The sequence below is a fragment of the Vombatus ursinus genome, unplaced genomic scaffold (genome assembly GCF_900497805.2).
Source record: "Vombatus ursinus unplaced genomic scaffold, bare-nosed wombat genome assembly UNPS02014784.1, whole genome shotgun sequence".
NCBI lineage: Eukaryota > Metazoa > Chordata > Mammalia > Diprotodontia > Vombatidae > Vombatus > Vombatus ursinus.
The window spans coordinates 20,914,976-20,936,106 of NW_020954562.1; the positions used below are offsets into that span (position 1 = coordinate 20,914,976).

Below are 21,131 nucleotides of genomic sequence, written 5' to 3' on the forward strand. Positions count from 1 at the left end.
GAAATTACTCCTAAGCGGCATAGTATGGGAATTAAGCCCAGAAATTTTTACTGCCTTTCTTATCAGGATCTCAATCTTTCTCAGCTCAAAGCCTAAGGTAATAGTGTTTGGGAGCTAGAAGCTGTGTGACAGTAATGAGGTGCTATTTTGGTATGCCCATTTCAGTTTCATGTATAGAACAGTCTTTTCCCGAGTAGCCCAGCAAGTGTCATTGTTTCATACCCAAGCTTGGGGCTTGGGCAGAACTTGGGCCTATAGCTGAGTCTGCATTAGTGCTATTTAAAAAAAAAAATTCATTTCATTCAAATATTCTTTTCAAAGAACTTTTCAAATTCATTCTTTCAAATGTTTGGTCTTAAATGTTTTTGACTGATTATTTTCCCCTCTGAATTAATGAACTCTACCTGTATATATGGAGGCAGCTAGGTGGCCCAATAAATAGAGCACTTGGCCACGAGTCAGGAATGCCTCAGTTCAGATTTGGTCTCAGACACTTGCTGTATGACTCTGGGCAAGTTACTTTGCCACAGTTTCCTTATCTGTTAAATGAGATGGAGAAGGAAATGGCAAACCACTCCAATATCTTTGCTAAGAAAAGCCCAAATGGGATCACAAAGAGTCAGTCAGGACTGAACAACAACAATCAATATGTATTTCCCCCATGCAAATGCTTATGAAATACAAATGTTTGAATTGAATTGAACTTTTTTCCTTTTTAAAAAGATATCTCTACAATACATCTTTTTAATTTGTTCTTTTCCTAGCTTTTTTAGTTACATGCCCAATTCATTGATCTCCTCTTTCTCTATTTTATTCATGTAAGTATTTAGAGATGTGACACTTCCCATAAGAACTGCTTTTGCTGCGTCCCAAAAGTTTTGGTATGTTTTCTCATTATTGTCATTCTCTTTTATGATGTTATTGATTGTTTTTATGATTTGTTGTTTGACCCACTCATTCTTTAGATTAATCAGTTTCCAATTAATCTTTAGTCTATCTTTGCATGGCCCTTATTACATAAAATTTTTATTGCATCATGATCTGAAAAGGATGCATTTAATATTTCTGTCTTTTTGCATTGGATTGTGAGGTTTTTGTGCCCTAGTACATGGTCGATTTTTGTGTAGGTACCATGTGCCACTGAGAAAAAGGTATATTCCTTTCTATCCTCATTCAGTTTTCTCCAGAGGGCTACCATATCTAACTTTTCTAAAATTCTATTCACCTCTTTAACTTCTTTCTTGTTTATTTTGTGGTTAGATTTATCTAGTTCAGAGAGGAGAAGGTTGAGGTCCCCTACTAGTTTAGTTTTGCTGTCTGTTTCTTCCATAACTCCCTTAACTTCTCTTCCCAGAATTTGGATGCTATACCATTTGGTGCCTATATGTTTAGTAATGATATTACATCATTGTCTATGGTGCCTTTTAGCAGGATATAGTTTCCTTCCTTATCTCTTTTAATTAGATCTGTTTTTCCTTTTGCTTTGTCTGAGATCAGGATTGCTACCCCTGCTTTTTACTTCAACCGAAGCATAATATATTCTGCTCCAGCTTTTTACCTTTACTCTGTGTGTATCCCTCTGCATCAAATGTGTTTTCTGTAGACAACATATTGTAGGCTTATGGTTCTTAATCCTCTCTGCTATCCATTTCCATTTTATAGGAGAGTTTATCCCATTCACATTCATAGTTATGATTACTATCTGTGTCTTTCTCTCCATCCTGTTTTACTCCCGTTTATGCTTTGCTTTCTCCTTTCTCCCTTTCCTTCCTCAAAAGAGTTTTGCTTTTAAGCACAGCCTCCCTCAATCTTCCCTCCCTTCTAGCTTCCTTTTCGTTCCCATTTCCCTTAGTACTTCTTCCCTCCCTTCTAACCACCCCCTTCCTTTTCTTTCCCCTTTCCCCTTTTACTGCCTACAGCACAAGTTAAATTTCTATACCTAAGTATGTTATTCCCTCCTTGAGCAAAATCCCGTGAGAGTAAGGTTCAAACAATGCTTGTCTCCCTCACTTCTTTACCTCTACTGTAATGTTTTTGTGCCTCTTCATATGATGTAATTTACCCTTTTCTACCTCCTTTCTTTTTCTCCCATTAATAATGCACATTAATAATAACCTTAATTGGGTTTTTTATCATCACATCAAAGTCTACTTACACCCACACCCTCTGACTATGTATATCCTTTCTAAATGTCATAATAAAAATATAGTTCTCAAGAGTTACAAGTATCATTTTCCCATGTAGGGATATAAACAGTTTGCCCTTATTGAATAACATTTTGTTTTTTCTTTCCTGTTTACCTTTTTATGGCTCTCTTGAGTCTTGTATTTGAAAATCAAATTTTCTGTTGAGCTTTGGTCTTTTCATCCGAAAGGTCTAGAAGTCTCCTATTTCACTGAATGTCCATTTCCTTGCCTGAAAGATTACGCTCAATTTTGCTGGATAGTTGATTGTTATATTGGTTATAATCCAAGCTCCTTTGCTTTACGGAATATCGTTCCAAACCCTCTGCTCTTTTAATGTAGAAGCTGCAAAGTCCTATGTAATCCTGACTGTGGTTCCATGATATTTGAATTGTTTCTTTCTGGCTTCTTGCATTATTTTCTTCTTGACCTGATAATTCTGGAATTTGGCTATAATATTCCTTGGCATTTTCAATTTGGGATCTCTTTCAGGAAGTAACCAGTGGACTCTTTCGATGAATGTTTTACCCTCTGGTTCTAGGACCTCAGGGCAGTTTTCCTTGATGATTTCTTGGAAGTTGCTGTCCAGGCTCTTTTTTTCATCATGGCTTTCAGGTAGATCAATAATCCCTACGTTATCTCTCTTGGATCTATTTTCCAGGTCAGTTTGTTTTTCCAATGAGGTACTTTACGTTTTCTTCAATTTTTTCATTCTTTGGATTTTGTTTGACTGATTCTTGATGTCTCATAGGGTCATTAGCTTCCAATTGCCCAATTCTAATTTTTAACAAATTGTTTTCTTCGGTTAGCTTTTGCGCCTCCTTTTCCATTTGGACAATTCTACTTTTTAGTCAATTGTATTTTTTAAGGACTTGTTTTATACAGTCAATTTTTGTCCTTCCTTTTCCAAGCTGTTGAGTCTCTCTTGCATACCTCTTATTTCCTTTCCCAATTTTTCTTACACCTCTCTTATTTGACTTTTAAAATCCTTCTTGAGCTCTTCCAAGAAGGTTTTTTGAGCTTGAGTTCAGTTCATCTTCCCCTTTAAGGTTTCAGATGTGAGTATATTGACAATGTTGTTCTCTTCTGAATTTGTGCCTTGATCTTCCTTGTCCCCATAATAAGAATCTATGGTCATTGTCTGTTTCTGCTTCTTGCTCATGGTGTTTGTCTATTTCCTGACTTTTAAAAAAAGTTGAACTCTCCTGCTGGAGCACAGGGAATACTGACCCAAGTAAGAGATGATGTACTTGTAGTAGTAACAACATATGGTCTTTGTTTTTCTATATTGCTTTTTGTTTATGGTTTGCCTTTTCCCTGACTTTTAAAGTTGATCTCTGCTTTTAGGGCATGGGGGGGTGGAATCTGTCCCACACTTCTTCAGGAGACTAGGGGCCTGGTTACTGGCTTTCTGTGCTAGGGTCTCAGGTTCTGGCAACTGGAGGCTGTAGAGGCTGTAGCTTACCTAGTGCTGAGCTGAAGCTGGTGGTGGTATCTGGTGTGTGCCGAGGCCATGTGGGGTTTTTCTGCATTTCCCTGGGGTTACACTGAAGCTCTTGGGGTGGAGTGTGGGGGAGGAGTGGTCTGGCCCCTGGAGGTCACCTCCTCACCCAGGGCCGTGCTGGGACACGGGTAGGCTGAGCCACTAGGGAAAGCCCATCTGCTGCACAGTTAGCGGTTCTCTGCCCTGGTGTCTGCCAGTTCCCCTAGCTGTGCCAAGGCACACAGGAGGTCATGGTGTTGGCACTTACCTGCTCCACCTCCCTGGAACTCAGGATCTCCTACTGGTTTGCTGAAGTGGGACTTTGCTGCTGGCTTTCCGGGATGCCTCCTGTCCTGTACTGGTCTCCTTCAGCCACAGCAAGAGGAACCTTTTCCGTCAATCCCTCTAGCCTCACGAGCCAAAAAACTGCCATACCCTGTCTTTCTGCTGGCTCCACTCTTCTAGTATTTTCAGGGTTTTTTCCAAGGTCAGTAAGGGAGAGTCAGATCGACTTCCTGCTTACTCTGCCATCTTGGCTCCTGGAAGTCCACATGTATCCTTTTTAAAACATCCTCCCCGTTGTTAACCTTGATAATAAAAAAGTAAACACAAGTGCAGTCTGTCACTTTGCTAGACTCAAAAACTGCTCTGATATGCTAGCAACCGATAAAGAAGAAAGCAGTCATCAGATAAGTAAATCATTAGGTTCAAAAGAGAGGTATCACCATCTGGCCAGTTTATTGATCTGTTTATCTTTAAAGGCCAATAGCCAATTAATAGATTTATGAGAAAGGTATCTATGCCAAGGTTTTGTCCTTTTCCTAAAATTCTGATCCCTAATCATGCTATTTAAATTTATGTTTACAAGTAACTTTAAGGTTTACAAAGCATTTTGTTCATAACAAACTAGTTGAGATTATTGGTAGTATGTGCATTATTATCTTAATTTTATCGATAAGGAAAATAAACGTCTCAGAGTTAAATAACATGCCCAGAGTCATATAGCAAGTCTATGCCTCAGTCAGAAGTTGAACCTTGCTGAGGCTAGCCCTCTTTCCACTTATTTTTGGCCTCTCTAGAATCAGTCTTGTAAATAAAATAGTTTTATGAGACCTGCAAGCATTTTAGGCCAGGTGACAAGGCCAGGTGTCCTTTCTGCTCCCTCTGTCTTATAATTTCACACGATTCTGGCTCTTCAAGATAGAAATCCCTTGAATGGAGGATGATGTTGGGTATAGAAATGGCAAGGGAAAGCACTGGCACGTGGCAGAGGAAAATGGGTCTTGGTAAGCCAAGTAGGTGCTGGAACCTCACTGGGACTCTTTGTTCTAGGACCTTTTCCCTTCAGCAGTGAATCCCATTGTTTCCCCATCTCTTGTCCTTTCCCAAAACTAGAGCACATCTCCCTTCCAGAAGATCAGCTTTGTCTGCTGGCCCCACTTGAGAAACTGCTCAACAAAACTAGTTGGACATCTCTTAGCTACAGATCTAGTCCTATGAAGTAAGGTTTACATTATTGTCTTGCTCATGCCTTTTTTTGTGGATAATAATTTTTTTTACTTTTTTAATTTTTTAATCCAAAACAGAATGTAGTATAAGTAGAATCTTGGTCATTTGAGCTTCATAATCTGAAATTTTGAATATCCCTAATTTGACATTTTTTTCTTTGGCCCTACTCTGATGCTTCATGTTATTGAGGTTTAGCATGGGTTCTCAAAGGCCCTGCTAGTAAAATTCCTAGCAAGCTAGAAGAGCCTTCTTCAAATAAGAGCCATGTGGGTGGACTGTCAACTGACAAGCAGCATAGCTAAACTTAGAAAAGCTCATCATCAGGGCAGTGACCACCAGATGATGGATTTTTTTGGTCACAGCAATTCATAAAACAGCCTCCTAGAGTGTGGACCAATGAAATGAGATCTTTTTGAGGGTAGGTATGTAGCCATAACCTCATGTACCCGGAGAACAAGTCTGCATTATAGCATATAGTTGGAGTCAATGCTGATTATGACATGCTGTGCTTTTACAGGATACATTTGAAAGAGGACTAGAGCTACATGCCAAAGTCACCATTTTTAGTGAAGGTTGTCATGGACATCTTGCCAAGCAGCTGTATAAGAAGTTTAATTTGAGGACCGATTGTGAACCCCAGACCTATGGTATTGGGCTAAAGGAGGTAACATTTTGTCATGTTAGAAATTGTAATAGTTGGAAGGTAAAGTTTAAGTCAGTTGATAGTATTATGCAGCCATTTTTCATGGCAAATAGACATATATTTTTTAAAAATTGAATTGAACTATTTTATTGTAAAGGTAGTAAAAAGCCTTTGAAATGTTTTGTAATCTACTTTAAAGTATTTACAATTCAAATCTCATTGCAGCAGAGATGGTCCAGGTTATTTTATTATATTGATATTTAGTGTTTACCAAATGTTGCATGAATTAAATAACTGAGACTTGAACTGTACTGGTTATTCAGAGCTTTTTCTTTTTAATTAATCTTTAATTGATTTTGTAACAAATTTTAATCTGTGTCTCTGTTAGTAATATAACTTAAAATAAAGCTTATATTTTAGGTAGTCAGTCTTGCATGACATTGTTTAATTTATCTTCTCCTTTAAATCTTCAATTTCTTGAACTTTACAAAATATATATTTTTACTTTGATTTATTGTATTTCATTTGAAATTACCCCATTTGTCATATCCATTCATACTCTTGACTCCATAGTGTGAAAGAAAATAAAGAACGTTGGGATATTTTCATTTCCTAATTTTTTTCCACATGATATTAAAAATTGCTGCAGTACTGTCTATGCATTTACTAGATCTTGGACCTTGTACTTTTTAAATTCCAGCATCATACTGGGAATTTTCATTGTTTTGAAAGCTCACAAATTCTTATGTTCTTTATAGAATTTATTGAAATTTCCTTAAGTAAATTTTAGTGAAAGAAGAAAATTGACCTTGAAAACTAAAACTTAAAACCTTAAAGGAAAATAAACCATTCAAAGAACCATTGAATTGGCCTAATATGGTATTGTCCTTCTTATAATTGTATAATAGATATACTTAGGAATTAATTGGCACCTGAAAAAAAACTTTTAAAACTCTGATCCTTTTTATTAAATTTTAATTGAGGTGTATACACACACACACACACACACACACACACATATATATATATTTGGGTTATATATGGTCCATGTATATATTTTTCCAAGGAATTTTCACTGCTAAGAAACACAGAAAAACATTAAATATCTCTGTGCCTTATTTGCAGTTATGGATTATTGACAAAAAGAATTGGAAACCAGGAAAAGTAGAACACACAGTTGGTTGGCCCTTGGACAGACATACTTATGGAGGGTCTTTCCTTTACCATTTGAATGAGAGTGAGCCAACTGTAGCTCTTGGTTTTGTGGTAAGTTATTTATTTTCCCCAGTACTTGTTTCATTCAAAGGATCTTTTTTGTTAAAGAAATAAGAGGACATAAAAGCCTTTAAAAACTAATAGTTCACATTACATTTCCATCAGCATCACTCGTAGAGAAATAAAAATGTTCAGTATTTATAACAATGTTAAATACATTCTCATAAGTAATTATGGCTGGGTATTATACCTAGGATATTCTCTATCCGATTATCTGCAGAAATCAAAACAAAGTAGAAGTGAACTTGATCCTTCTGTATGCTTGACAAATCCTAGGTCAGCTACTTATTCATTGTGTAATCTTAGGCAAATCGGTTACCCTCTCTGGCCTCAATTTCCTTATCAGTGAAAGGAGCAAATATCTAAGGTCTATTCCAGAGCTAAATCTACCATGGTATGTCACATCTTTCCAGAATACTATTAAATTATTCTTATTTCTTAATGTCTGTTGATTTTTTAAAAATCTGTTACTATAGTGTTTGTTGGTCTTCTTTCCTAAACAGATTTCACATGCTATTTATTCTCCTAAATTGAGATAGCTGGTTATTAAGATGTTAAATGTTTTCACGGGTGATATGAGTAAATATAAGTTAACTTGACATCATATAGAATTTAAATAGCTAATTAGATAGGGTCTGCCTGACTTAAAATATAAAAATACTTTTTTTTAAAAGGTTGGTTTAGATTATCAAAATCCATACCTAAGCCCTTTTAGAGAGTTCCAGAGGTGGAAACACCATCCTAGCATCCAGCCAACCCTGGAAGGTGGGAAAAGGATTGCCTATGGAGCCCGAGCTCTCAATGAAGGTGGCCTTCAGGTAATATTTATTCTTTCCTTTTCTTAGCACAAAGTTAATTTCCTTGATTTTTTTTCTCTCTGGTGTATACCGTATATCTCTGTTATCATAAATTTGGTATTAAAGCTGGCATAAAAATTGACAGGAAAAGAATTATAAAATGGAAGAAAAAATTATAGAATTTCTGCAAGCCACCTATTGTTTAAGAATATATTATCTTACTTGGTAGTCATTGTAAAGGATATAACAATTGTTAGCATCCTTAAATTGTAAATCAGATATTGTGTCAGCCTCCCTATAAAGGCAAATTTTTTTTTAAAAGTAATTTTTACAGCTTTTTGCTTTTATATTTTGTATAACCATAGTTGATCTACTGTTGCCCACTCTCCTTTATGCAAAGCCCTAATGCAATAAATTCTTTCTTGAATTTAGTTGAAGTAAAAAATTTCTATCCCAACAAATTATCAATGAAAATTCTATTACTTTAGCTTTTAGCAAACTGAGACCAGTTAAGAATTTACTTACTATATTTACTTTAAAATATTTATTTTACTTACATTTACTTCTTTTGCTCCTTTTAGGTAGTTTCAGTTCTATTTTTAAATTGTCCAATCTTATATCTCATTTAACTGTGTAACCTGCCTTGTATCCTTTTGTAAATAGGCAGACTTTATAAACAATGTTTAAATAATTTTGAATTTTGAAATTCAAAATAAAATTTAAAAATTTTAATGATAATACTTCAAAAAATCCACAATTTACAATACTAAATTATAGATACCAAGTTTATATGTATTAATCAAATATATGTAGCTATAAATCTGTCTTTGAAAGTATTTTAATATTATTGTGAGGTAAAAGACACATCATTTCATGTCCATAAAGGTCACAAATAACTAACATTTCCCTTTGATTGCATCATTATCACTAGAGCCTTTAAACAGTATTTTCTTTGCGGGTCCCTTGCCTCGAGAGCACCTTATAATGAGATTTTTTTGTTGCCTTTGTAACTAAACTCTCTTAGATAAGATACAAGAAGTATGTACCTTATATGACATTCTACTATGCAGCATTAAAAAGAGATTTCTGGTATGTGATGTGAACTTATGAACCCCTGATTTGATATATTTCATATGTGACTGCTCTTCTAACAATGATTCAGTCTTTTGGAGTTGCCATCATTACTACCTATAGAAAAGACTATCAGTGTTGTTGCTGTGCCTGCAGTAGTAGTTCTCTCCCTTGAAGAATTCCTGCTTCCCTAGGAATCACAAGGCTTCAAGCTGTTCCACTCTCACTCCCCATCTTGCCCCACTTTGCTAATAAGAAGAATCAATGCAAGAGTTCTTGACCTTGAAGCTTCTTCCCTCCCCCCACCCTCCATCCCACAAAACACACACACGTTTCACTAACTGCCTATTGGGCTTTTCCAACTAGATGTCCCATAGGCATCTTAAACTCAACATGTACAAAACAGAACTCATTAACTTCTCTCCCTTCCCCCAACCCATCCCTCTTCCAAAGTTCCTTGTTTTTATCAAGGACACCTCTATTCTTTTAGTCGCTTAGGTTCACTATCTTGGAGCCATCCTCACTTTTCCTTATCCCATATATCCATTCAGTTGCCAAGTCATATCAGTTCTCCTCGCACAGCATCTCTCACCTTCGTTGCCTTCTTTCATCTCTTGCAGTCACCATCCTAGTTCAGGTCTTCATCATCATCATTTCTAACTTGGTCTGTTGCAGTATTCTCCTAATTGGTTTCCATACCTCAAGTCTTTTCCCCTCTCTAATCTTTCCACCACATAGATGCCAAAATAAGTAATATTCCTAAAGCACAGGTCCATGTTATTCCCTTGCTTGAAAAGCTTCAGGGGTCTCCCTGTTCCCACTAGAATCAAATGTAGATTCTTCACTTTAGCATCTAAAACCATTCATAGTCAGTCTTCAGATCCTCCTTTACTCACCCCTGCCATACTGGCGTCCTTGCTGTGTCTCACGCAGGACATACCATCTCCTATCTCAGCCTAGACTTCATCTCCTTCCTCACCTCTGACTGACCGACTGACTGACTAGCTGATTTGTACCTTAGAATCCCCCTTCCTCAGGAGCGGCCTTCTACAAGGGGGCTTCCTGGCTTCCTCCCCAAAATTGCTTTGTAGGTGTTTTCTGTTTCCTTACATATGTATAGATTGTTTTCCCTGTAGTAGAATATAAAGTTCTTTGGGACAGAGACTTTTGTTTTACTTTTGTCTTTGTATCCCAGCTCCTGGCACACAGTAGGCACTTCATAAATGTTCATTTCCTGATTGATGAAGAAGAGTAGGAGGGGGATATCCTCGAATCCCTGGTTTTGTATCCCAAGGGCGTCACACCAGTGCTGTACTAGGCACAGTGATCTATCTGGGCTTGAATCCTAGCCTGCCCGTTTTAGCTGTGGGACCTTGAAAAGTCAATGCTCTAAGCCTCTCAGTTTTCTCATCTGTAAAATGGGAATAATATTTGTACCTTCCCTGTGGTGTGGTAGGAGAAAAAGGTGCTTTGAAATCTTAAAGCTATATAAATCAGTCATTTTAAAAAATAAAATAAATTATGGTACTAAGAGAATTCATTTTTTTTAGCTAGTTCTTCAGTTTTACATCAGTCAAAATTATGTTATTAACTGGGTCCTTGGAGTGCTTATAAATGAGTATAATTACTTAACAGTTGTCCAGTGATATATTCTAGATCTTAGGTTGCATGTGAATTCCACCTTCTTTATTAACCATTCCTCTTTGGGGCTACCCTGAAAAAAAGCTCTATTTCCCTATTGTAGAACTCAAGAAATAAAAAAAAAAAACAAAGTAAAAGTTTAACCTCCCTCTGAGGACTACCAAAGTTCATATCTCTTTATTTAGTAGTTATTCATCTGACTCTGCTTTTTTTCTCCTTTTAATCTTTTCAGTGTATTAATTATAATATATTTACTAAAAGAAAATTATTTTTCAGTATCCAAACTACACAGGCTGAAATTTTATTTATTTATTTAGATAGATAGATGTGTATGCTTTTTTAAAGTTACTTATATCACTTGGAACCTCAGTCTTTATGCCTCCCTCTCTCTTCCCTCTCCCTCTCTCTCTCTCTCTGTCCTCAGTCTATACCAAAACTTACCTTCCCTGGTGGAGTGCTAATTGGTTGTAGTCCTGGTTTCATGAATGTTCCTAAGATCAAAGGTACCCACACTGCAATGAAAAGTGGCATTTTGGCTGCAGAATCCATTTTCAGCAAACTAACCAGTGAGAATCTCCAATCAGAAACACTGGGTAAGAACTTCCTAGTTAATGTATGGAGCAAATCCATCACCTACTCCATTAGAAGCATTGGCTCCCTGGGAGATAATGTAAATATATATAAATAATATGAAAAATTTAAGTTAAATCAGACTTTTAAAAATCTTGACATAAATTTATTATTTTCATACTTATTTCATGTATAAGCAATGAACTATGCCCATAAGATGAAATGTTATAGTAAAAACTCATATATGTAATCTTCAGATTCACATTTTTTTAAATATCTAAGGTTTGGTTTTGTTTTGTTTTGTTTTTTTACATCTTTTGCTTTTGTCATTTAAGATGTGAAGAAAACTAAAGTGAGATTGAGGTATGTTCTACCTTTGTCAGACCATTCTGTAAAAATCACGTATATAATATGTGATTGTGCCTAGAACACAATAAACGCTCTAGCACTTGCATTCCAAGATAGTAGGGATGTGTTACACAGACATAACATACACAGATATGATATTGAACTAAAAACTGGCATATTCACTTTGCATATAGCTTCTGCATAACTCCAATTTAGGCATGGGTATGGAAAACAAAGGCAGGAACCTAATCAGTTAAAGTGGGGAAGATAATCATAAGAGTTCCATGTTCTGACTTGAAGATGAATGCCTCTTCTCTGATCATTCTGAAAAGACTCCTAGGAAAGCAAGAGAGAAAAGTGGCTTTTCAGGCACTGTTTTAACTGAGGATTAAAAATAGAAATGAGATGAGTAGACAAAAGGGAACTTTGAACTGAAGAGCTTTCAAATGCAAGATGAAGATCTTAGAACCCAATCTTTAGTGAACTAGTAGGGTGTCATACAGATTTAAATGCAGAAAGAATCCATTTCATTCAGTGAACATTTATTATGCACCAGCTGAATGCAGATGGCTGTGTTAGATTCTAAAGGAGAAACACATTCTATAAAAACATGGTACCTTCCTTTGAGGAATTTACAGTCTATTAAAAGAGTGATACATTATACATATAACTATAATGCATAGTGATGGCATGAAGATCTGAAGGTGACAACAGGATGAACCAGATAAAGTTTCCTGGAGGAGATAGACATTTGAATTAGGCTTTAAAAATTTGGTAGAAATTTAGCAAGCAAAGAAGAGGGAGAAGAGGACATTCCAAGCATAACAAAAGTAGGAAAACACAGTGCATGTTCAAGGACCATAGAGCTCTCTAGTGGTAGGAAATAATATGAAATAAGGCTAGAAAAGTAAGTTAGCAGATTATTTTTGTTATTCAGTCATGTCTGATTCTTCATGACCCCATGGACTATAGCATTCCAAGCCATTCTACCCTCCACTATCTCCCAGAGTCTGTCCAAGCTAATGTTTATTGCTACCATGACACTGTCTATCCATCTCATCCTCTGCTGTCCCCTTCTCCTTTTGCCTTCAATCTTTCCCACCATCAGGGTAACAGATGATGGAGTATCTAAAATGCCAGGCAAAGGAGTTGGAATTCTGACACTTGCTGTGTAACTTACCACTTAAAGCTCTGTTTCTTCATCAGTATGAAGAAAGGGAGGGGTAGGGGGGTAATTTCTAAAATCCTTTCCAGTTCTGACTTAATTTGATTCTGTGAACTTTGTTACTTGGGAGGGAATAGAGAGCCACTGAAGATTTTTGAGCACAGGAATGACATGAACAGCTCTATACGTAAGGAGGATTAGTATTAAGAGGAGCAGTATAAAAAGATGGATGGGGTAAGGATGAGTGGAGGTTAGATGGACCTTTTAGGAAACTATTGCAACAATCCAAGTGGGAAGCAGTAAGAGTTGTGAGAGCAACAGGAAGACATGTGAGACAGATGGCAGAGGAAGAATCAAAGGGACTCTTAACTGATGAACAGGAGATTAGACAGAAAAGAGTCAGAAACATCCCCTAAGTTTCAGACAAACTGGGTGAGTGGGATTACTGACACCTCATGTCAGGTCAGAAGGAAGGCTAGACTTAGGGAGAAAGAAAATTAGCTCAGGTTTAGAGATGGCAAATTTTATCCTGATAGCAGTCTGAGGTAGTGACTTTTACCACTTTCTGACCTCTCTAGATAGGTGATGGATACAAGGTACAGAATGAGACATGGACTTCTGGACTTGGCCAGGGCAGGAATTGTTTACATATACATATTTGTTACGAGGGTTTTATATATCTGTGTGTGTGTTTTCTCATTAGTTTAATTTTTTTAAAAATAGCTATGGCAATGGTAGTTAGGAAAGCCTGGAACAAGGGAAGCTGGCAAAAAAAAGGTTAAAGTAATCCAGGTAAAAGACAATATAGGTATGAACTGAAGAAGTCAAGGAAGGCTCATCACAGAAAAGAGATAGAGAAGCCAGCAGCATGTTGTACAAGTGAGTAGAATCATTCAGTGTAAAATAGGAAAGTGGAACAGTCAAGAGGGCTATGAAAAGAATGTGAGCAAGAGTTTTTTTCTGTACTTCAGGTTCTCCTGATGACTGGATGTCTACCTTTGGTTTATATAGATAGATAGATTGGTAGGTAGATAGATAGGTAGGTAGGTAGGTAGATAGATAGATAGATAGGTAGGTAGGTAGGTAGGTAGATAACTGTATTCTATAGAATGTGTTTCTTTTATGCTACTATGTATTTTATGAATTTAAAAACATTCTGAGAAGGGATTCATGGGCTTCACCAGACTGCCAAAGGGGTCTGTGACACAAGAAAGGTTAAGAATCCCTATTCTAGAAGAACCATTTTTAAAGTTTTACAGCAAAACTCTTGTCCAGAAACTGACCTTCTGGTCCTCTCAAGTACCCAGAATAGTCCTGAACCCAGAATAGGGGGATAGGGGATGGGAAGTAATGTTTCTGGTGTTGAAGAAATAACTTTGGTGCAGAGAGCAGTTACCCAAAGACTGTATGATACATAATTAGTGGGTTTGCACATAAGAAAGGAGTTTACTCTTTGGTGTCCAACCTGTTCATGAAAACTGGGAAATAAAAGGAGACAGACAGAATGGAAGAAAAGTGTAAAGAGAAGAAAGGAAGCAGAAATTACAAATGAAAGCAGTCAGTAGACCCCGTTGTCAAAGGTTCAATGACAAAAATAAAAAAGACAGCCAAAAAGCTGTACCTCTTATGAAATTTTCGCATCATTTGGCCACACATTTTTTCATGCCATGTCAGTTTTACCAGGCAAATGCTATATGAACTTTCAGAGTCACACTTCTGCTCTTTCATATACACTTACTAAATATTAAATGCCATTGTACATGGTGCATCTTACCAAGGACTAGAACTGGCATGTAACAGAAAATTGGAGTCAGAATATGAACTTGACAGAAGGGGATGGAGCCCAAGGCAAGGAAAAGTAGTAGTAAAAGGCTGAAATGCAGAACTCAGGAGAACCTGGTATAGAGATGAGGTATAAAATGTATGTCAGCAACATGTTTGTATATCAGATTAGTTTCAGGAATGATTTAAGTCTTCATTGTTAAACTAAAACAGTAAGATGGTTAAAACCATATAAAAGCATCCCAATTCATAATACATTTTGAAACTTCATCTTTTCATATTCATTTTATCAATGTTTCAGAGATCTGTAATCTCCTTGATGGGCAGAAAATTTTCCATGCTCTCCCCCCCAAAAAAAAACCCTTCATTGACTTTAAATAGCAAGATGTTAATATTTTTCACATATAGAATTCTGAAGTTTTTTAAATATGCTACATATATTTACACACGAAAGTGCCATTTTTACTTGACTCTTGCTCTTAGTTGGTTAAAATTACTTCAAATCTTAGTAGTACTACTTTGTACAGGGCTTTCTACTTTTCAAAGCACTTTCACACAAATTATCTGAGCTGAAACTTTTGAATAATAGGACTCCATGTGCCTGAGTATGAGGACAATTTGAAGAAATCATGGGTGTGGAAAGAACTTTATGCTGTTCGAAACATCAGGCCTTCCTGCCATTCACCATTGGGTTTGTATGGAGGGATGATTTACACTGGATTGTTTTACTGGATATTGAGAGGAATGGAACCATGGACATTGAAACATAAAGGTAATCTGAACATTACATTAATTTCCCCAGACTATATGAAATATAAATATATGGCCATCATATCAAATTTTGTGTCATCAGTCAGGGTCATCTTTCTATAAGTAGGTGGGCTATTGGGGAAATTTTTTATACTAGTATTTATATAATGTTATTATAAATCCTAGTTTCATATTCAGTACATTAAGTCTTTAGAAAGAAATTATGCTATACTTACTAGTAAATTAAGAGGATTGAGGATAGTATTCATTTTTCTTTGGTATGGAAAAGATTTTCTTGACTTTATTTATTATAAAAAGATGCATCCATGCCTAAAGTTTGGCTGGGAGGAGAAAGATGAGTTGAGGATAGTATGAAGATGTGGCCAGATGTGCCATAAGATTTCATACTCATCATTCAGGTCACTGTGAAATGGCTGGTGTTGAGGCTGAGGTGAGCTATAGACCCCTAACCTAAAACCTCAAAGAGGTACTTCCCCCCACCCAACCCCACCTTTCCAGTCTTCTTATACCTTAAACTTCTCCATGTATCCTTCAATCTGGTGACACACCCCTACCCAGTCCCACCTTTCCAGTCTTCTTATGTCTTAAACTCCCCCATGTATCCTTCAATCCAGTGACACTGGCCTCCTCGCTATTCTTCAAACAAGATACTTCATCCCTCAGCTCCAGTCCTCTGTACCTGGAATGCTATCCCTCCTCATCTCCACCTCCTGGCTTCCTGGCTTTCTTCAAGCATCCCACCTTCTATAGAAAACCTTTCCCAATCCCTGTTAATTCTAATGCCTTTCCTCTGTTGTTTATTTCTTATTTATCATGAATATAGCTTATTTGTACATAGTTGTTTGCATGTTGTCTCTCCCGTTAGATTGTGAGCTCCTTGAGAGTAGAGACTGTCTTTTGCCTCTTTGCCTCTTTTTGTATCAGTAGCACTTAGCAGAGGCCTGGCATGTAGTAGGTACTTAATAAATGCTTATAGACTGCCTGACTTTCTCAAAGGGAAGACAAGAGGAGGGAAACACTATTTTAATGAAGAAATGTTTATTAATTTTTGCTGCATTCTCCATATAATTCGCAAAAGGTTCACTAAGATCGTTGTTGTTTTTATTAATTCTTTGTGGCACTTTCTTTTTAAAAAAGTTAAATTAGGGTTTGTATTCTGTTAACCACTTAATTCAAAATCCTTCTAGGTGCTGACTGTGATCAACTAAAGCCAGCTAAGGATTGTAAACCTATTGAGTACCCAAAACCTGATGGACAGATCAGTTTTGACCTCCTCTCCTCAGTGGCTCTTAGTGGTACTAATCATGAAGAGAACCAGCCACCACACTTAACATTGAAGGATGACAGCTTACCTGTGGATAGGAATTTGATGATATATAGTGGGCCAGAACAACGATTCTGTCCTGCGGGCAAGTACTTTTATTTTTTCTTCTTTCCCAGAATATTCATATTGCTAAGCATACACAGAAAAGTCTCGCTTTTTAAAAGAGTGGCCCAGCTTCCACCTGAACTTGAAACTTGTTCCAGGTATCTCTTCAACAATCATCATCTCCTCTAACTAGCTTGGGAAATGAGGAATTTCCCAATTGACTCAGTTTCTCTCCACAGTTGTTTTAGAACTTACCTTCCCCCAATTAGTGAGGCCAGCCTAGCTATTGTCTCTACTTATTTAGTTAGCCACATTGTAGTTGTATCCATAGCAATTTATATCACAGCAGTATTTTGAATGAATGAACATTTGGAAAACAAAATTAAAAGATTTCTGTAACTACTATTATTGAAAAAGAATAGAAGGGTAGCTAAGTTATAATTTTGAATTTTAAACATTCATAACCCCCCCCAAATAATAGCTAAATTAAGATAACATTTTTACTTTGCAGGAGTTTATGAATTTGTTCCTTTGGAAGAGAGTGTTGGATTTCGATTACAGATAAATGCTCAGAACTGTGTCCATTGCAAAACATGTGATATTAAAGATCCAAGTCAGAATATTAACTGGGTGGTACCAGAAGGTGGTGGAGGACCTGCTTACAATGGAATGTAATGTTAATCTCACTTGATTTCATTTATTGGTGGTTTGCTTGATGGGTAGTTCCCTAACATTTTATAGTAAACATAGCTTTAAGTTATTTTTTAAAAAATACTTATGAAATTACCCTGCAGCTTGCTGTTAATGAGAAGGTTGAGCTTCCCATGAAGTTAACAGCATTACTCTATAGACTTAAAGTGTTTTGTTTTTTTTACAAGTTAAAGAGAATCAAAGAAGTGAAGAGAGACAAATGGGACATTATGTGAGGAGGAAGGGGGACACATTATGAGTTGAAGGAAAGCAGAGAGGGCTGTAACGGGGATTCAGTTATAGAACTAGGTGATGTGTGCAGTTCCTTCCCACTTGGACCTGTTAAATTCTTCAAACAAATGCCATAGGTCAATTGTACTATCATGTATGAAGTTGACTAGCTGTCAATGAGTCGCACTTTCTATGAGTGAATAACTTGGGGGATTTGAAGCCTGAAAATCAATATATCATTATTATTATTATTATTATTATTATCCCTTGGATTTCAATAAATGAATCATTTTTAAGTTATCCAGCCTATACAAAGTAAAGATTACATGAAATTTCTTTTCATTAAAATCTAGTTTATCAAAGACAACATGTGAACATATGTAATAGACAGTGACAATTAGAAATCCAGATTGCTATATTAACTGCAAAAAGCTTAGTGAAGTATTACATTATGAAAATTAAAGCTGACTTTTTTCCTTCACTTGCTTTGCACTGAAATGTAAATCTCAAATATTTTCCAGGTAGACTGGACGTGACTAATAAAAAAAAATTTTTTTTATGTGAACTATGCAGAAAGCTGTTGTAAAAATTCAAGATTTCACACTATTTTGTAACAGTTTTACTAAGAATAATGCTTATCTACTTCTAGACTGTAAGATGTAGGGAATTCTAAGTTCAGTATTTGTTGCAGGCTTGTATTATGGAACAAATGCAATATCCAAGGACACCCTTAAATAGACTTCATGCTGCCTTTGTACAATCAGTGCATACTATTTAAACAAAAACAATGTTCTTATGTAAACACTTTTTTTATAAGCTGCATTATCTTTCCTTCTGTGCCTTAATCTGTTTGGCCATTTGCATTTCTGCCTCAATGGCTGTAAAATAAACATTGATCATTTATAACATCTGTTAAACATAGACTGTTTTCTGCCTGTATAAAGGAAGGGATAAAAATGTAGTCAAAGTCAGTGAGTGTTTCATGTGTTTATCATTTCAATCATTAGCTAAAGAAGTGCTTTAGGAACTGGAATAAGTATTATATACTGGTAATTTTATTATATATTAATATATATTGGTAATTTTTTTAAAAGAATTTTCTTAAATTGGAAACAGCTCAAATTGCCTCTTTTAAAACCTACTTGTGAATCTTTAGGGGAAATTTGCATGATTTCTTACCAGGTCCATCTTTTGGGTGATATTCTCCAATTTTCCCTTTCTGTAATAATATACAACTACACAAACAACTCTAGGAGCAGGCAGAATAGGATAGCTGAAAGAATGCAGCCATGGTGTCAGGCCAGCTGGGGTCTATATCTGGCTTTCCCATTTACCTCTTGGATTTACCTCTCTGCGCTTATTTTCCTAATCAGTAAAATGGGCGTAATCATACTTTCACTACCTCACTCACAGGGTTGTGGTAAGAAAAATGCTTTTTGAATGTTAAAGCACTATAAAAACATGAATTGTTAGAGGGCATTGGTTATTAAGTTACTGCAGTATTTTGCCAGATAATTAATCAGAAAGGCCCTTTTTGAATGTAAAAGCTGCACCTTTAGATGTAGATGCTGCTAGAATATGTTTCTGGTCACTCCTCAAACTGCATTCCCATATCCCCTCATGGAACATGGCCAGTGATGCCCTTTATCTACATTCCAATAATCACCCACATCTCATTGTTCACAATATTCTATGACTACTCAGTTGCCAAGTACACGTATTAAGAGTAGGATGACTGTGCTGTTACTTCTCTGAACTTCACTTGCTTCTGTCACCAGTAGAACATAACGCTGTCATTTTTCTTTTATTGACAGTCATTACCAGTTTTCTCTGTTACTATTCTGATAAAACAGCCAATAAACTGTTGAAACTGATAAAGGTACACCTTACAGAAACCCCTCTAAACTTGTGTGTATGTGTCTATGCCAGAGGCAAAACTAGAAAAAAAGGCATATGTTTAACCTCAAGTCATATACTAGAAAGAGGAAGAAAAGAGTCTTTAAAAATACAGCTGTATCAGAAATAATGATGAAATATAAGATCAAAGTAATAGTTTGTTCTGATTTTAATAAAATTATAATTATTTTAATATGGTAATAAATTTGGTCCATGCTATACCTACCACATATATATACCTACAATCAATTTTCAAATTGATTAGTTGTATGCAACATGACTTTTAAGAACAAACAATTTGGGATGATTTTAGGCTGATAGAGCTTTAAAAATAACAGGTCTTCACATAAAACCTTACACTCTATTTTTTTTAAGGTACTGTCAGATACCCAGCCTCATCCCATTCCCACTACCTGTGTAGTAGGCAGAGTATTGATTATTATTGCTGTCATTTTGCAAGTAGAAAAACTGAGTGGCTAAGCAACCTAAAACATGAAGCTTTATTTAGGATTTTTTTATCTTGGGAGATCTAAACAGTTTTCGAATATCCAGTGATATGTACCACAAGAGATGTGGTAGAAAACATGAAAAGACACAAATTTGATTCCCATGTCTATTTCTTTATGGCTCTGTGATATTGAGCAAGTGGATTTAACCCCTCTGCCACTCAGTTTCCCCCTTTATAAAATGACCTAGATGATCTCTAAGGTCTAAATCCAATACTATCAACAGTGATAACTTCCTTCCTTGTCTCACAGGGTTGTAGTGAGGATCAGATTCGTTTATGAGCAAGAAAAGTTGAAGATAAAGTAAAAGGAGGAAATGAATTTTACGTGTTAACCAAATTTCCAACTTCAGAATTTCTCCCTAAATAATCTGTCTCATTCTGATTTGAGAAGTTTCTTCTCTGAATATGAAGTTCTTAATAATGACAAATGAAAAAATGACTTAGAAAATGAAACAGGCAGGGTAGTCTTATTAATGGATGACTTGTACGTATTTCATGGAAATTTTCTCCCACTTGGGGTACAGCATCTACAATTATGAGAGAATTTGACCAACCAAAAGGAAACAAATGGAGTAGTTTCAGCGTGGAAGATAATGCACATATATGAAGTCAAATGGTTAAAAGCACAGTTGATGTATTTACATATATAATATCACTAAAAGCATCACATTTATCAGTCAGTTCTCTAATGTTCAAAATTGTTGACCTCAAGTTCCTCATCTATGAAATAAGCAGATTGGACTTAAATGACTTTTTTGGTCCCTCCAGCTCTAACTCTGTGATCCTATTCTGAGAAGATGTAATCGCATACTCTTTGGTAAGGCAGTGTAATGTAGTAAAGGATACACTGGATTTTGAATCAAGACCTGGTCTTGAATCCTGGAGTCAAATTCTACTTCCTGTCTGACCTCGGGCTAATCATTTCACCTCTTAGGCCCAGTTTCCCCATTTATAAAAACAGGGTTGTACTAGCCAACCTCTAAAGTTAAGGTTCCTTCTGACTCTGGATGCTATAAACATGAAAGAAGGATTCTTTTTATATCATAGTCATGGCCAATCACAGTTCTTAGCACATCCTGATGGAAAGAGCTTCAGATTACTGTGGCTATGAAATTCTGACTCATTCCCATTGTCTAAGATCCCAGTTTATTAATCACTGTCTCACTATTGGTAACTGACAAGCATGGGGAAAAAAAAAA

General features: G+C 36.2%; 1 protein-coding gene across 1 annotated transcript in view; it reads left to right on the forward strand.

Annotated features, from left to right (window-relative positions):
* The window catches only part of ETFDH (electron transfer flavoprotein dehydrogenase), a 31,640-nt gene extending 13,209 nt beyond the window's left edge, over positions 1 to 18,431 (forward strand). The window contains exons 7-13 of the mRNA XM_027866916.1: positions 5,693 to 5,839; positions 6,944 to 7,084; positions 7,768 to 7,911; positions 11,027 to 11,195; positions 15,057 to 15,239; positions 16,426 to 16,647; positions 17,119 to 18,431. Of these exons, the coding sequence (XP_027722717.1) occupies positions 5,693 to 5,839; positions 6,944 to 7,084; positions 7,768 to 7,911; positions 11,027 to 11,195; positions 15,057 to 15,239; positions 16,426 to 16,647; positions 17,119 to 17,282 (1,170 nt within the window). The 3' untranslated portion in view covers positions 17,283 to 18,431. The remainder of the gene's footprint in view (positions 1 to 5,692; positions 5,840 to 6,943; positions 7,085 to 7,767; positions 7,912 to 11,026; positions 11,196 to 15,056; positions 15,240 to 16,425; positions 16,648 to 17,118) is intronic.
* Positions 18,432 to 21,131: the final 2,700 nt, after the last annotated feature.